The following is a 17,611-nucleotide window of genomic DNA, read 5'->3' as shown; positions in this document are numbered from 1 at the left end:
AGCTGCATTAATTGTCATCAGCACAATATGGTTGCAAGACATTTTAAATGGCAATAAAGTGTCTCTTTGAAACATCGGGCAATCGTTACAGTTAATGCCTTATCTTGGAGATTACAATCTATTTGACAATCTACCCTGAAACAATTAGTATTGGAAAAAGTGGACAATGAAATATATCCACATAACAGGCAGGCACAAAACAAATAAAGTTTTCATTTTTTATTATGAAATAGTGCTACAATGTACATTGCATTTCCTCTCCTGACTGTGCTGACTGTCTGTTCAAGGATGTTTGAATTGTAATGGTTAAAACCAGTAAAAAATAATGTGAAATCACAAACCTTTTCATTACAGTGAATTAACAGCTGCAACATGGTAAGCACAGTGCAAAATAATTATCCATCTTGAAAGGTGATCAAAAATGTAGAGTTAAAATCTAGTTCTTCTTAAAATGAAGTGAAAAAACTTCGAGACAAAAATAGTCACTTTTTTAGAGTAGAAACATGAATCACTCGATCAGATGGACAGTTATTTACAGTGCTGCCTGTGCATGTAATTGAACTGTGCCACATGTAACAGACCTAGCAAAACGTATGTGGAGGGTAAAAATGAAAAATGAGGTAAAGGAAAAATATAATCTGAAAAGTTTTAAAATCAAAGTCTTTTCTGGAGGAGACGGAACATTGTGTCCTCTGTCCTGATTTAGTTTTGTGTGTAGAACAAAAGAACCTAGAGGATGATTCTGAAGCCAAAAGGGCTGGATGGCAAGAGAAAGGAGAGGCGATCAGAAAGCCTGCTGGGCAGGGTTGTAGTTGAAAGTGGAGGGAACATGAGGTCGCTCTTCCAATTTGTCATATTCCAAATGAAACTCCTAAAAACCAAAAGTGAAAATGTTAGACAAGGTTCTTTATCCACTTTCCACATCATGTACACTGAATGTATTTGGAAACTATGACTGGACCAGAGTAGTCCTAGTAAAGGATAAGAATAAAATAGTTTAAAGATTGGACATTGTTCGGAGCTGTTTATTTTAAAGATTAGCATCTACACCCCACACTTTTTTAATGGGAATATTTTCTTATTTTCATATTGTCTCATGTTGCATTTATTGTTAAAGTTTGTGTTCCTTTGACTGAGCAAAATCCCCCACAATACTCAAAATCAAAGTCATTAAAATAAAAGTAAAACACAAGTGTAACACCTTTTATTTTAATAAGAAATGACAGACGAATACCTTAGCCACTTTCCTCCAGTTGAGGCAGTCGAAGAAGTAGTAGGTCCCTCTCTCATAGGCATTGGTCTTCAGCGTGGGTTCCATCCCAGGAGCTCGCGTGATCCAAACCCGCTCCTCTTTATGGTACCTCCAATCCCTGTTAAACCTATGTCAAACAGTTCCTTACTACTATAACCCCAGATCCTCATATCAATATAATGTCCCCTTGCGTACAAATTTGTACTTACAGTTCTACTGCAGCCAGTAGTTGTAATAAATCACCTCCGTTCATATAGTAGAGATAAAACAATAGATCTTCCCCATACCGAGACAGCTTTATTGCTGCTAGCTGTGGGAGCGGCATACAGAAATTAGAAAAGGCATCTAAACAAGTTATTATATCTGTGTTGATGTTGTTTTTACCTTGTCCCTTATATGGATGTTGGTTAAGTATTCCGAGGGAACATGAAAGTCTGAAAAAGGGAATAGAGCGTAATTAAAACATTGAGTGACATCAACATGTTTACACTGTGTTTATGGCCACAAACCTATGTCTTGTGGCCTACAAGGAGCGGATGCCCAAGGTGACGCAAACTTGGGATAAAGATTCCTGAACAGGAGAGAAAGCTTTAAGTCACATAATAACCATACATTCAAATTAGAAAATGACTTTTCCAGCCTGGCAAGCCAAGACTAATGCTTCTCCGATTCCATACACAAACGTTAGTCTAGAGTACAGATGAGCCAGATTGGCCGGTGAATTAACCAGTCTTGACAAACTATTAGGAAAACAACAAAATGAACAGCCTCCATTGGGATGCATAACAATCTGCTAACTCTGCATGTTTGAGAAGGCTCTCATTCGTCCAGTAAGTATTAATCGCAGTGAAGACTACATTGTTGACTGGACTGAGTTGGTCGAGTTGAGGACGCTTTGCTTCTATTCAGAGGCTTGTGGTCAGAATGTGACACTGTATCCAAGCAGAGCGGTCTTAGATAAGACTCAGGCCCCTTTAAAAAGTGTGTTCAGACCGAATGAGTCTTGTGCAACATGTGCGGGTTATTTGTGTGTATTGTCGATGTGAGGGCTCGCACACTGCGCGAGGCGATACACACCACAGGGTGGCGCGATCAGTGCGTTGGCTGTATACAGCGGGTGAACGCGGCATTAGCGACAGGAGGAAGACACACATTCTGTCTGAATTTGGAGCAACATAACCTCACCTCTGCTACATCATACAGACCAAGACAAATGAAAACAACGCCTGAAAAGAGGAGGAAAAGCTTATGACAGCGCAGACTACGGTTGTATGAAATGCCTTGCAGACCTAGGCATTTCAATCAGAGGAAATATACGCTTCAATAAACTTGTGAAAACAAAAGACGCAATAAAGAAGGCACTGGATACCAACATGTTTTAAACAGGATTTCATCACAACATGATCGCTGGACAGAGGTAAGCTACAGCACACTTAACACACATTGTGTATTATTGAAATAATATGAAATAGGCCTAGAGAATACCAAACGATGTTTAGGCTATACAAGTCGGGTTTGTGGGAGAGCAAGCCAGAGGCAGGAGGTTAAAAGGCCGGGGAGGGGATCTGAGGCAGGTGGAAGCCACTGCACGGGGCCGGGAAGAGGAGGGCATCTCCTCTGGAGAGGCAGGAGGGATGAAGGCTGGTGAGGTTTGTGTTACGAGTCAAAGGAGCTCTCACCACAGCACAATCAAAGAATCAGGAAACAATTTTCATCCACAACTTTGTGCTCAGCAACAGCAATGCTACGATGCCAACTGTGTAGTTTCAACGTCTACAAACATGGTCTGAAATACTCCTGGTTCACGTAATAACATTTGAATAATGCACTGCTGTGATCTAAACTCAAGAACCAGACGTAATTTCAGTCAAAGACGGCTCGCCAGGCTGGTTTTTCCATGGCAGAGATGAATGATGTTCTGATAGAGAAATTTCAACAGAAATCTCTTACTCAGGCGAGTTCAAGTTGAGCCCCAGTGTGGTTAAGTCAGAGCCTAACGCCAAGTGCACCATGCCCGGATCTGTCTCTGCTGCACGGATGAACGTAAGCAAACCAATCATCCCAAACTGGTCCGTTACCATGCCCCCAGGGATGTTTGTCACTCGCCCTGAAATTTGCAGGAAAAGAGGTAAGATACAACATGCAGCTGGTCAACTTTCCCCTAACCATAGATTAACCGTTCAGTAAAATTACATATTTGGTAAATGTTTTGGAACTGCAGAAAAAAGGCCCTACTTAAGTGATCTGTAAAAGTCTGAAATTACACTGATTTGTTGATTGAACCTTACTCATTCATCATCTTGTTTCGCTTTTACATTTAAACATGAAATCTTACACATCTTGGAAAATGCATAGTCTGATGAATAGATGCAGTTGGACATTTCGGTTTTGTGAATAACCACGGTAACATATTCCCATCAGATTTTGAAGAGGGCGGTGACGCATTACAGCTCACAGGTGTTACAGATCTCCAGACAAACTCGAGTTGAATTAAACAAATATATAATTTTACGTATAATTACACACTTTTGCTCGCCTGGCTAACGCCAGACTAAAATAACAAGTGATATTTAGTCTGGGGACCACCAATTCATTTTCTCGTAGGAGAGGTGTGGTTTACGGGGCGCTATGAATGTCTATCATGCGTCTGCACGAGGCCATAGCCAATCGTATCATCGTATGAGATGACGTATGACGTACCCGCTGTAAACTTTCGAGCTAAACTATTTAGAACACGGCCTAAAACTTGATCGAAAAATAGCGTCGCATCTGCTGCCGTCATGTTTGATCCGTAAATAAACTTTTTTTTTTTTTAAATCCGTAAATAAACTACAAGCTTCAGTATATCAAAGAGCGCGTCATCATCTTGCCGTCCCTTCTCGTTCTGTGATTGGTTCCCAAATCCATGCAAAACTTTCGGCCATGGTCCCCAGGCTGTTGTGCAGTTCGAAATGATTCGAGCGCACACAGCAGCATGGTGTTAGCCAGGTTACACTTTTGCTGGAATTTGTAGATGTTTTTTTGCCCAGTCTTCGAGGGTATTGTAATGGCTAAAGTTTTGCCACAGTACACTTTTGTTTACACACTCATATTTAGACACGTTTGACTACACTGTATAATGTAAAAAAATAAAAAAATAAAATGGAAATTGTTAAGATCTGATTTTTGTTGTTCCAAAGATTGAGCCAGACAATTTACAAACTAGTTTACAGTCAAACAGTATATTCAAGTGGACCAAACTGAACGTGCTGTACGGAAACAATACTACAACCACATGAACAGTCACTCCCCAACCAGTTATATTTGCACAAGTTGATCAGTGTCTCACCATCTGGAAGCACCTGAATCCCTTTTTTCTGCTGGTTGTTATTGCTCGATGCTACAGAGCTTTTGTCGCCAGGGAATTTTGGACCATCAGAGTTTGATGCAGACTTTCCCGATGAGTTCAGATTCTACATAAAACACAGACAAATTAGCATCAGTATGTCTTAGTTCTAGCAAATAAAATCTCCTCATGCACATACGAACCGTTTTACTGTCTTCACTGGTGCTTGTTGGATCTTTTGTTTGATAGTTTGGACCAGGGAGGGCTGGAAAATCTTCATTATGGATGGAGAAGTCCTGTGACTGTTCACTGGAGGGCTTGGTTACCATGCCAACTAAACATCATCCGAAAAGTAATTTTATTATTCCATAAGAATGTTTTACATATGACAGGTATTTCTAATCATTTCCTAGTACAGTGGAATAATCTGGTGGTAAGTATTAATCAGTTTAATCTGAAATCCAATTCTGTTTATTAGTTACTTTTTAAATTTATTATTATTATTACTATTATTATTATTATTATTATTAGTCATTTTTGACCCCATTTTGTTTCTCTAATATTTCACTCATAAAATAACATTTTGAAATAAATGTGGGTTCTATCTTTAGTTTGACTTCATAAAAATGCACTGATAGTAAATTTACCAGTTTTTATTATTTTTTGGGTCGGTGGGAAATGTTTATGTAAAGAAAAGTCAAATTTTGAGCCAAAAATGGCCCTGTAACACTGAAAATCCTGAAGTGGATATAACTCGAAGTATTTGGTGAATTGGGCACTGGGAGAGGCTCAAAGGTAGAGCAGGTTCTGTTTTTGAAAAATGTTTAATTTTTGAATGAGAGCAAATAGTTACACTCGTGGTCTACTGTACTTTACTTTCACTGTCAAACTGCAGTGAACATTTAATATTTTGATAAAAGTTCATGAATTAAGATGTAAACTCAGCTTTGAGCAGATTTTTTGAGGAGAATAAAGAGACTTTCCTGAAATAAGAGAGTGACAATCACAGTTTGGCTATATTTCGAAACTGGGTTATAGCGCTGTTTTTTTGGGTCCTAAAACTATGAAAAAATGACTGAATTAAAAATTTGGTACATGTGCATGTAGAGGAGGTCCTGTGGAGTGTATATTTAAAAAAGTTATGGATTTGGAGTTGAAATGAAGCTAGTATGAAAGGCAAATGGCAAAAATATAGCTGGAACCACAGACATGTAGGACACTGCCATTGAAATGGTGCTGCTGTTTTCAGGCTTTAGGCCCTAGAACTATTGTAAAAATATGTGAATTCAAAATCTGATGAATGTGCATGTCAAGGAGGTCCTCTGGGATGGAAACATAATAATGGTTTCATATTTGAAGCACAAATGAAGTCGGTACAAAAGGTCAAAGACAGAAAACATGCAGGATCGGCACATGTCCATTGAAATGAATGGGATTTGACCCCAGAGACCACGAGTGTAACTATTTGCTCTCATTCAAAAATGAAACATTTTTCAAAAACAGAACCTGCTCTACCTTTGAGCCTCTCCCAGTGCCCAATTCACCAAATACTTCGAGTTATATCCACTCCAGGATTTTCAGTGTTACAGGGCCATTTTTGGCTCAAAATTTGACTTTTCTTTACATAAACATTTTCCACCGACCCAAAAAATAATAAAAACTGGTAAATTTACTATCAGTGCATTTTTATGAAGTCAAACTAAAGATAGAACCCACATTTATTTCAAAATGTTATTTTGTGAGTGAAATATTAGAGAAACAAAATGGGGTCAAAAATGACCCCAGGTGACCACGAGTGTAACTATTTGTTCTCATTCAAATGTATGAGAAAATTCAAAAATTGCATTAACACAAATTTTGACTATTTCCATTTGGAAACTGACCAGATAGTCCAAGTTATCCTCAGAATTAGATTTTTGATATTTTATGACTGTTTGTTCCGGATTTGGTGTTTTTTTACACAAACAAGGCCTACGAACTGAAAAAAAAAGCAACAACACAAATTTAGTATCAGGCCATTAGTCTGAAGCTACACTAAAGATAGAACCCAAACTTATTTAAAAATGATATTTTATGCCTGAGATATTAGAGAAACAAAATGGGTGACCACGAGTGTAACTCTGCATTATGGGGCACACAAGGGTTAATCACCATAGGGAGCCCGACCGGCCAGCGGGTTGAGCAGTGGGGTTGGATTTGAACTCCCGTCCCTTCGACTCCTGTCTGCTAAAGCAGGGAAATCTGACAAGTCCAGCCCCGTCACATTTTCACTGCCATCTAGTCACAAAATTAAAATAATTAAGTTGTTTATTAGGCACAAACATTTGAAAGCCTCACAAATGGGAAAAGACAAAAGTAACCTGTGCCATTGAAGATGTTGTTGGACAAGGAGTTGTTCATGTTAAAGCCTGGATTTCTGTTCACCCCAAACCCTGACATACTGGCCAAAAACAAAGCACAACATTCATAATTGTAGATGTGAGTTTAGGTAAAAGATATTTTAAAATGGGCCATGACTCCCGAATAAAGTTAAACTGATGTCTGTGTTCTTTCTAATCTTCACACAATTATCACGTCACAGTTTAAGTCCAGACTTAGACTTGGAACAATGGAAATATTGTATAGAAAAAAAATCGGAGCTTGAACTTCTTACATTCAATTAATGGGTTCTAATAAGTGTTTTATAAGCTCATTTGCAATGATTGGCTATTAAAAATAGCAAATCAAAACTGTCAGAAGCTGCAGTAGGCCAGAGTAGTCCGGTTCACTATGTAATTTTTTGAAATTTTTGTGGAGAGTATCAAAAATATACATTTTTGAAAACTTTATGAAATAAGAAATCAGAAAAACAATGTTTCCGTTTGCTCTAATACGTAAAAATAATAATAATAATAATAATAATAATAATAATAATAATAATAATAATAATAATAATAATAATAATAATTTTAAAAAAAAAGGTACAATCCATTTTCCATTTGGAAATCTCCCCATATAACTTTATATGGGGAGTAAAAAATTGTGTTTGATGAAAATTTATGAAATTTGTCAGAAAATTCCATTCGGTCGTGCTAATCAAAAAAGTCAATGAAACCCATGTCATATATTTCACGGTGTTGCCGTGGCGATGACCAGAACTCCCCATTTACTCTAATCGAAAAATGATATAATTGGCACAATTTTACAGGCAAATGGAAACATTGTTTTTCTCATTGCTTATACCATAAGGTCTCCATACTCCACAAAAATCCCACAACAGTGGAAATCCACATGCCTAAATTTCTCACAAGAGACACACTACTGCCCCTGTACTGCTCCTGTTAAAATGAGAGCTACTGTGGGACGTCTCATTAGTTCTTTGCTTTGAGAGGCCTTAAAGTTGCATTATGTAACTTTTTATGTGAAAATGAATCTTGATATTTATGCGTATTTGGTCTTTTTGTGACCCAATGGCTTTACTTTCCATCACAGTTGCCTCTAGAATGCTCCAGGATCAATGGTTTCGGAGGTCTTTCTGGTGAGAGGATCCATCAGTGAAAACCTACCAGAAACTCCATAAACAATTGACCCTGGAGCCACTGTGATGGAAAGTCCTAGACTAACCACCCATACAGCCGTTGGGTCACTAAAAAGGTTTTTCTGACATGCAAGGTTCCATCATGTACCTTTAATGGTCAAAAATAACATTTGATCTTTGACTGCCACTTTAGAAGTGATGATGCACAATTTACATTTGTTGGTTACCTGTTTATCGTAAACGGTTGTCGTGCTTGTTGCTGCTTGGGCATGCCGATGATGCTGGGTGAAGACCGGCTAGGGCTCCCCATACTGCCACTCCTTCCACTTCTTTCTACTCCTGTTCCAATCCCACCAGACTGCCCTGTTGGACCTCCTACCTGCTGACTATGGTTCAAGGCATTTCCTCTGCTCATTGGTAAAATACCCCTGCAAAACAAAAGGCAGATTGTACAGCATTGGTTTGGACAAGGGTCATCCACAAAGAGCTTCTGCGTATGTACCTGCTTGGAGAAGGTGGCGTGTGCATTGTGCCAGTGTTTGGCGTACTGGCATGACTGGAAAGCTGGCTGGCAGATTGGTTCAACCCACTTCGGCTAAGCTGAGGTGTAGCACCAGTGTTCATACCACGTATAGGAAACCCCAATGCACCTGAAGAAACAAAAGAACAGTTTAATGTTGTGTGGAAGCGAATTAGATGAATGGTAGATGGTCACCCACACAAGTGTATGGAGGCACTAGGGACAAATCGGGTTGTCTTGCACAAGGAAGGACACAACAACAACAGTAAGTACCTGCAGGAGCCGGGATTTGAACAGCAAAGCTACTGGTTATACGAACACCTGCTCAACTGTCGTTCGCAAGATTACGTCACAGATATGTCTTTGAACTATATTTGGCTTGATAAAGAAACTTCATGAGAACTTTCAAAAATGATTATTTTGTTTTCACCTTCTACTTTCCAATGAGGTGAAATCCAACATACAAGATGCTGCAGCAGCAATACACAGCGCTTTAGTGCCGCTGCCTTCTGTATCAGTCAATCAATGAACGCTTTATTGTCATTGTCATTTAGCATTACCACAGTATGTAGTATCTAAAGCGCTGTGCGTCAGGCATCAAGTGCTTCGAGGGGCAAAACACTAAGCCATTGTGATTGACTGGCATGGTACAGTATTTGCACCACTTATTATGCAGTTGGACCAGAAATGGCGTTGTATTGAATAAGAACAGGTGGGCCAACGATGAGGAGACTTCATGCATGGAAATCGGTCGGTGCCAAGCATTTCTGCTTGGGGCACAAAAATTGGCTCTGTTCCATTATGGATTACTAGTTTTCATACACATTTGTTTGACAGGGTTTAAAATGCAAGGCTCAACATTAACGATTAGAGAAGCACAAGGAGTTGTTTGTTTACATGTGCAGCAGCGCAACATGTTTAATGCGGAAGGGAAGAAAAAAATTAACCCAGCAGCATGAAATAATGCCCCGTTGTCAAATCGGTTTACTTTACTCCCATTTTCTTTGCATAGTACTGCAGTTTAAACAAAAGGGGCTATGATGAATAAAATTAATCGGTCAGATAAAAGCCTTATGCGGAACCAGTGAAGTCAGACCAGAGACAAGCGTGAGGCGGCCGAAGACACGAGCGCGAGACGGCTGCTGCAGCTCAAGTCATTCATCAGGAGGTAAACGCAGCACAGCGGCACGGACACGTTGTAAATACAGCCTTTTCTCACTGTTTTACCGGGACAAATGTAGCCGCTCGTATGACAGCTGCGTGTGCACATACTGAAACAACCGCAACGAGCTGAGACCCACCTCCTCCAAGCGCACCAAAGTCCAGAACCGAGCTGGACCTGGGCACAGTTTGATTGCGCTCACACTACACAAACGAACCGCGCCGAAGGGGCTTTCGGTGCTTGGCCGCGTTTCAGATGTGTGAGTGCACCCTAAAAAAGCAATAACTTCCACAACACAAATGTAACCCTGCAGCCAGTAAAGACACCTGGAGGTGACACATTTCACACCAGTCACTGACAAAACAATCAAATCTTATCTCCTGTCTGAACTCATGTACATGCTGCCTTGATGAGCTCCCAACTCGATTTCTAAAGTCTGTGTTGAGCAGTTTGTTTCCACAACTTGCTAATTTATAGGCCTTTTAGGGCAATTCCAACCCAGCCCAGTGCCAGGTCTACCCCTGTAGTCGAGTGTCTCCACTGGCCAGAGTCAGCCAGGTACAAGTTTTGAGACCATGTTCAACCCAATCGCTAGAACAGGCAGGTTATACGAGATTATATATTTCACATCATAGCCCTATTGAGCCGCTGTTAGCTGGTGTTAGCATCATAGCTGTCAAGTGTCCCGTTTTGGCTAGAAAACCATAGTATTTTGCCCCTCTTTCCCGCCGTCTTCTCGTATTAGTTTTATCCTGTAAATTCCCCGTATTACAATATATTAAAACAATATATTTAAAATAACACCCCCCTCTGCTCCTCTAAACTGGACTCTATCACTAGCCTCGTCAGAACTGCCACCTGCAAAAGCCTGAGTGGCAGTTGTCGCGAGGTTGCGTAGCCGTCAAGTCTCCCGGTTTGGCTGGAAAACTATTTTGACCCGTCTTGGAGCTTGAGAAAATGCGCTAGAAAATGTCCCGTATTTTCATATCCATAACTCGACAGGTATGGCATAACTTCTGCATGTAGCTTCTTTCCTTTAGTTTTTGTCTTGGCACCTCTGAATAATTACTGCTGTCTGCAGTTGTGGCTCTGCAGCAGCTCCGCTCTGCAGCTTTATAATAGGTAAGGTTTAAAGAGGCTGCAGCGACGCACAGGGATTCTGCTGGAGGAAACTACAGAGCAAAATGCCATGATTGTTGTTTCTCGCGCTCTTATGCTGCCCAATATCAAAAACCACCACTGATGTGATCAGTCAGTGTTTTGCTAAAGTAACAGACACTACGGCAACATGGCAATAAACTTGAACATGTTTTCTTGGTTCTGCTGCACTTAAACTTGTGCTACTAAATGAATGTCCCAAAACTATTCAAAAGCCGTACACAAGTGGACCCAGCCAAACGTGCTGAAAACGGTTCAATACTTTGTGCACCATTACACCCCTACTAGTGTAGTCAATTAATTCATTTGCTTTACTCATGCAAGATGATGTGTACTATGTTCACAAGGTTCCCTCTCTTTACTCCTCTGAGGAAAAGTCCATCTCCACATCCATCTTTATTCAGTCACCAGCCTGAGGAACACTTTTGCTGCTCTGCATCCTCTGGTCTTGTGTTTTTCAAGTGACGCATTATTATCATCTTTTTAGCTTGCATTAGCTGTTGTGCAGAGGCCTCCCACGAGCTACGTTCAGGGACCATGGCGGGGGGCATGTCGCCGCTATAATGTCACCTGAATAAAAAAGTATGCAGTGGTTCTCGATGTATATTTGATTTACTCAATTTATATTCAATTATCAATTATATTTGAATTTCTCAATTCTCAAACTTTTTCATGACCTACAAAATTCCAAAACTTTTACCAGGGCCTGGAAGTGTGTAGTATTTGTGTGTGAAAGTTGCATAAGAAAAGAATGGAGAAGGAGAAACATCATGACCTGTGTGTTGAGCCCATAACATTTTTAAGCAAAATGATAATAAAAATGAAAAATATGTTTTTTGACAAAAGTCTTTCTTACTTTGTGGGCCATATAAGCTGGCTCCTAGCTGTGACAATTGACCCGTTGAGGATGACGAAGACGATGCCAGCATCTGGAAAAGGACAATGCACAATTATCATTTTGGTGAGTATATCTTCAGATTGTGCATCATCATGGCTTTAAAAATGCAATTGAAGACATTTTGGTTGATTTACAGTGATAACATTAAATATATCACTACCAGTGGCCCTCATTATTCACTGCATACAAAAATGGTGTATATTTTAGTGTATTTCCGACATACGTCAGAGGGCGTATGGCATTTATGAACCTGTGCTTACGCTCCAATCCTGCTGTACGCATGAGCAACTGATAATAAATGCGGCGATAAAAACCAGCATCATTTAAATGAAACACTCTAAAATATTCATGTATCAGGAGGCTTCACCCAAGAGTTTCACGGCACGAACGTACGAATGCACGAAACATGGCAAATAAAAGAACATTCCTCTAACCAGGAAATGATAAAGAATTGTTTTTGACAAATATGATTTTTTTTTTTGCGCATTAGGAAGATTATAGAATCTGTCAGTAACCCACATTATCCGTATACCTAATCCAAGATCACATTAACTACATAAAGAAATAAAAAGTTATCTTCATGAAATAAGCTATAGGTCTAAATAAAAAGAGTCTGGACCATGACCTGGCTGCGGTCTCGTCCTCGGACTCGGTGCTGGAGCCGGGCAGGACTACGTGTCTCAGCTTTTTCTATTGAGGATATCATGTTGTCCAGGTCCTGAGGCAACAAAGCTGCCCCACACCATGACTTTCCCTGCACCATACTTCACAGTGGGGATCTGCTTTTGATGTTGGAACGCTGTTCCATTTTTCCTCCACACATCACGGTGTGTGTTCCTCCCAAACTACTGAACTTTGGTTTGCAAAAGAGCTCTTGGATGCTCCACAGCACTACTGGCAAAATATTCTGTGAACTGACAGAATATATGTGTAATTATTGAAAGTTGAACATGTGGAATTCTTCAAAGTTTAATAATTAAATAACCTTAGAGATTCACAACAGCATGTGAATAAGTAAGTGAACCCCTGTATTAAAGAGCTGCTGAACCTTCTTTTGCAGCAATAACTGCTTTTCTGTCGTTGCAGATTAGACGCTCACAATGATCAGGATGAATCTCGGAACATTCCTCTTTACAAAACTGTTCAGTGAGATTCCTGGGTTCACTTACTTTTTACTCAATGTCCTGTGAATGTTAACATGCTACGGCCATTAAAAATATGATAACATGCAATTGTTTGGGTGGTATTAGTTTAAGCAGACACTGTAAATTCATTCTTATGATTTTGATGAAGATCAGACCACATTTCACCAATTTCGGCAAAGCGTTCACATACATTTTCCTCCAACTATAGCCTCTGCGCTTGGGCCCGTGGCGTAGAGGAGCAGGTCGATGAAGCGCGACACTGAATTAAAGTCTGTGCATAAATATTAACGGTGTAGCCTTGTTTCATGTTTAAATCACCAATGAGGATTATATGCAATGTGGCAATGCAATTCATGCTGTTAAAACTGTTTTCCAGTGGGGTTTAGTGTTAAGTTAATATTGGTGTATCGTGTACAACCTCCTGACTTGGTGTAGGATTTGCGCGCACATCCAGATTGATAAGTGCCAAAACAGGCGGTGATTTTTCGTACACCTCACATATGCTTCGATTTCACCGTATGCAAGTTTGATAAATGAGGGCCAGTGAAACCAAATGTATAGGTCCAAATCTATCATCCAGTGCAGCATCTTAAGTAGTGTGTTGACCCATTATTTTTGAAATGTTTCTGAACTTCTATCTTTACACATGACACAATTCAACTTAGGTGATGCATTAGATGGAATTTTTTTCTGTGTTTCATTAGCTCACATCTTTATCACCGCGGTGGGGAGGGAACATGGACTGCTGACTGTAGTAGAGGCTGGTGTCATCTGTATAATCGCTCTCTACACCTCCCTCCAAAAACTTCTTCCGGTTTGCACCAAACATACCGTGTGTCACCTGCAAAACAGACAGTTTAAACAAGACAACTATTTAAAACACATTTGGCAGGGGAAATCGTCATTCAGTACTTTCAGAATATCGATAAAGGATTATTTGTACAATCTGGTAAACCTGCGGCTGCTGCTAATACTTAATGCATCTGAAAATAATCCATTTACACTGTTGTTCATTTCATTCTTAATCAATTTCTATGCATTCCCTTAAATTGTATATATTTTTGTACTTTATTATTTATCTCTGCAAAGTTTTGTGTTAAATGTTTCATGTTGCACGTCTGCACAAAAGAAAACTCCAAGTTAGTGAACCTGTAAACTAACAATGGCAATAAAACCTATTCTGAGTCTGCCCTGAGAGTACTCTTGATAGAGCTATGGCTTGACTATGTTACAGTCTTCGCCACAGATCCAGACCGGACCGTATCTTTTATATTAGCAAGCAAACATTAGCAATGTGAAGTGTAACTGTATTCTCAAATAGTGTCATTTACCACTTACGCACTAATAATGGGGTTAGCCAAGAGACCTTCGTCAGAATGAATGAGGCACTGAATGCACGTCTCTAGTTTCTATAAAGCAGTTGTCCAAAAATAAACAAGCACAAGGAGAATAGCTCGTATTGTGACAGTCCTGTAACAAACGTGTAGCGATGTGCACAGTGAGACTAGTCTCGTGCCAGTGCCATTCAAAGTGGTTAAGCGTTAACACTAGTTTAAAGATGCAGCAGTGTTGCATTAAGGCTATAAAGACAAAGCAGAGCGCCTAATGGTTTTGCAAGTGACTCCGCTCTGTTCTGTCAAGACGTTAGCGTAATAAGTTATTAAGCCATACTCACAAACACACACATACCCCACAATAAACTCTATAGTAGCTCCTAGTGAGTGCTAACGCTGTCTGCTAAGAGCTAACGCAAATTCTAAATCAACAGACATACATGTTAGCATTTGAGCTAACACTCTCTAGACTGGATGGTATTTGGCTAATAGTCACACAAACGGGACTCCGCCAGGTCATGAAATAACAATTAAAGTCCCTATAATGTTGAGAATACGTGGAATTTTGGAAGCAACTTAAACAAATACTGTATATTTGGGTTTGGGCCTAGTGCGCCTCCGTCCGTGAGTTTTCCACACAACAACAACAACAGAAAGCAACTACTTGTCTTTGCAAAAAGAAAACCATGTGCATTTACACGCATGTCGTCGTAGCACTGCATTACATGTAATCATGTGAAAGAGTTACGCTTCATAGTATTTTGTGAATAAAGAAAGGCTGTTTAACGATTAAAAATACTCACCGCATCAATCTTTCTTCTCCGCTACAATCCAAGATGGCCGACATCTCTTCGCCAATCAGTGAGGATGCTGGGATGCCTTTCGCCTCTGACCTCCGAGAGCCTCCATCACCCTCAGCGCCATGATCATGGCAGTTTCCCAAAACTTACTATTTATAGGCCTAATAATGATGATGATAATGATAATAATAATAATAGTAATAATAATAATAATAATAATAATAATAATAATAATAATGATAATAATAATAATAATAATAATAATAATAACAATAATAATAATAATAATAATAATGATAATAATAATAATAATAATAATAATAATAACAATAATGATAATAATAATAATAATAATAATAATAATAATAATAATAATAATAATAATAATGATAATAATAATAATAATAATAAGAACAATAATGATAATAATGATAATAATAATAATAGTAATAATAATAATAATAATAATAATAATAATAATAATAATAATAATAACTGACTCTTTACCGCACTTAACATTTTAATCAATCAATCAATCAATCAATCAATCAATCAATCAATCAATCAATCAATCAATCAATCAATCAATCAATCAATCAATCAATCAATCTTTCATCCAAAAAAAGATTCCCACCTCAGCTGACTCCTGTCAACGTTTGGTTTGCTTTATTGGTTTATTTGATAGGGACAATGCATATTAATGAACAAGCCACACCGGATTGAGCCTTGGGCTAAATTCCATCCGCCATCCCCCATGCACACTCTCATTCTTCCTGGCCTATTGTACATGTTTTGAGTGGTAGGGGAAACCAGAGTTCCCGGAGGAAACCTATGCAGACACGAAGAGACCATGCAAACTCCACACAGAAAGGCTCCATCCCTGGTGGGAATCGAACCTGGACCTTCTTGCTGTGAAGCACAAGTGCTAACCGCCGTACTACCGTGCCGACGTGAAGGAGCAGCAACTCTACTCCAAGCTCCTCCTGGGTAACTGAGCTCCTCACCATATCTCGAGCGGTGCGCCGGCTGCGCCCAGCACCCTGACCATAGGTGAGGGTAGGAACGCAGATCGATCGGTAAATGGAAAGCTTTGCCCCTCTTTAAGTCATTATTGAACACAGGCTTGTCATTCTGACCGCCATGCATTTGTCTTAACATGTTGTCCTAATTTTATCCTTTTACTATTTTGATTTTTGCCCTATTCTAAATAATGGACCTGGCTCCCAAAATGCAGCCAAACTGCCATCAAGGGGCTTCAGCTAGTCTGCACTGAATGCTATAGGGGAAGCCTCAGTCCATTCCTAATTTTACAGTCTGTTGTCTGCACCGGGAGCCACGCATCAGCTACAGCTGCACCAACACAGGGAGCCCGGAGGAGGTGTGGGAGAAACATCCAACCTCCATCCAGGCACCTACAGAACAGCCCCCACAGAGTCCCTCACACTGGCAGATCATAAAAAAAATCTAAAAGATGACAACAATAACACAGAGGCAAAAAACAATCAAATGCTGGTAAAATAAGCGAAAATGTGAATAAAATAAGGAATAAATAATTCAAGGGCTCCAGACTAGCATTTTATGTTGGTTGCATCGGTGCGCCCAAGTAAAGCAATCTTTGTGATATTCTTAACCTGATAAACCCAGGTCAACCTGTGGAATAAAAGTCAGTTCAGACTCAAAAATCAAGCCCAGGTTTACCTGTGTGGATAGATTAAAAGACAGTTACTCTAGCTTTGTTTTTTTTCCTGTGGGTCTCAGGACAGATGACTAAAACTTCAGTTTTGTCCTGGTTAAATTGGAGAAAGTTTTAGGGAAGGATTTGATATCTAAAATGCAGTTAAAAAGAGCATCCTTCGGCCTGTTGTCATCATGTGTATCATGTGCATCAATCGACACACAATACCCCATAATGACGAACTGAAAAAAAGTATTTTAGAATGTTTTGCAAACGTATAAAAATCAAACAGAAATATTACATGTACTGACACCCTTTGCTATGACACTCAAAACTGAGCTCAGGTGTGTCCTCTTTCCACAGATCGTCCTTGAGATGTAACTTGAATGGAGTCCACCTTTGGGAAATTAAATTTCACCCATCCATCCACGTTCCCATGGGTGCTGCCATTCATTGTGCCCACCCATTCACTTCGATTAGTTTACATAGGACTGAAAAAGTCGAGAGAAAATCAGTTACTACATGGACACAAAGCCGTTTTCAGGCCACCCAGAAAGAGAGATTTTATTCAAATCAATCTACTGTGCGGGTGCGGGTGATTTCTGTGTATTGTCAATGTGAAGGCGCACAAAGTGCCTTGCAGACCCAGGCCTTCGCATCACTGAACTTGAAATGGATGCAACAATGAAAAAACACGGACGCAATAAACAATGCACTGGATTTCAAATCCAAATCTGTTATAAACAGGATTTCATTATGACATATAGTCTGGGAGCAAGCATGATCTCAACGATTTCCCGGTGGGCGTGGTTGACAGACGGCATC

At 39.6% G+C, this 17,611-nt stretch overlaps 1 protein-coding gene across 1 annotated transcript; it reads right to left on the bottom strand.

Moving 5' to 3' along the window:
* Positions 1–7: 7 nt before the first annotated feature.
* Positions 8–15,124, bottom strand: LOC306960047 (CCR4-NOT transcription complex subunit 2-like). Its single transcript, XM_079552314.1, has 15 exons — positions 15,115–15,124; positions 13,687–13,818; positions 11,791–11,863; positions 8,597–8,744; positions 8,322–8,522; positions 6,938–7,017; positions 6,729–6,854; positions 4,781–4,911; positions 4,581–4,704; positions 3,203–3,359; positions 1,762–1,823; positions 1,637–1,686; positions 1,462–1,562; positions 1,235–1,379; positions 8–871 (listed from the first exon to the last, which is right to left on the bottom strand). The coding sequence occupies exons 2-15, from the start codon at positions 13,804–13,806 to the stop codon at positions 785–787; spliced, it is 1,605 nt and encodes a 534-aa protein (XP_079408440.1). The 5' UTR covers positions 13,807–13,818; positions 15,115–15,124; the 3' UTR covers positions 8–784.
* Positions 15,125–17,611: the final 2,487 nt, after the last annotated feature.

The sequence above is a fragment of the Gobius niger genome (assembly GCF_951799975.1).
Source record: "Gobius niger genome assembly, chromosome: 2".
Taxonomy (NCBI): Eukaryota; Metazoa; Chordata; class Actinopteri; order Gobiiformes; family Gobiidae; genus Gobius; species Gobius niger.
This window is presented reverse-complemented; position numbering and strand designations above follow the sequence as displayed.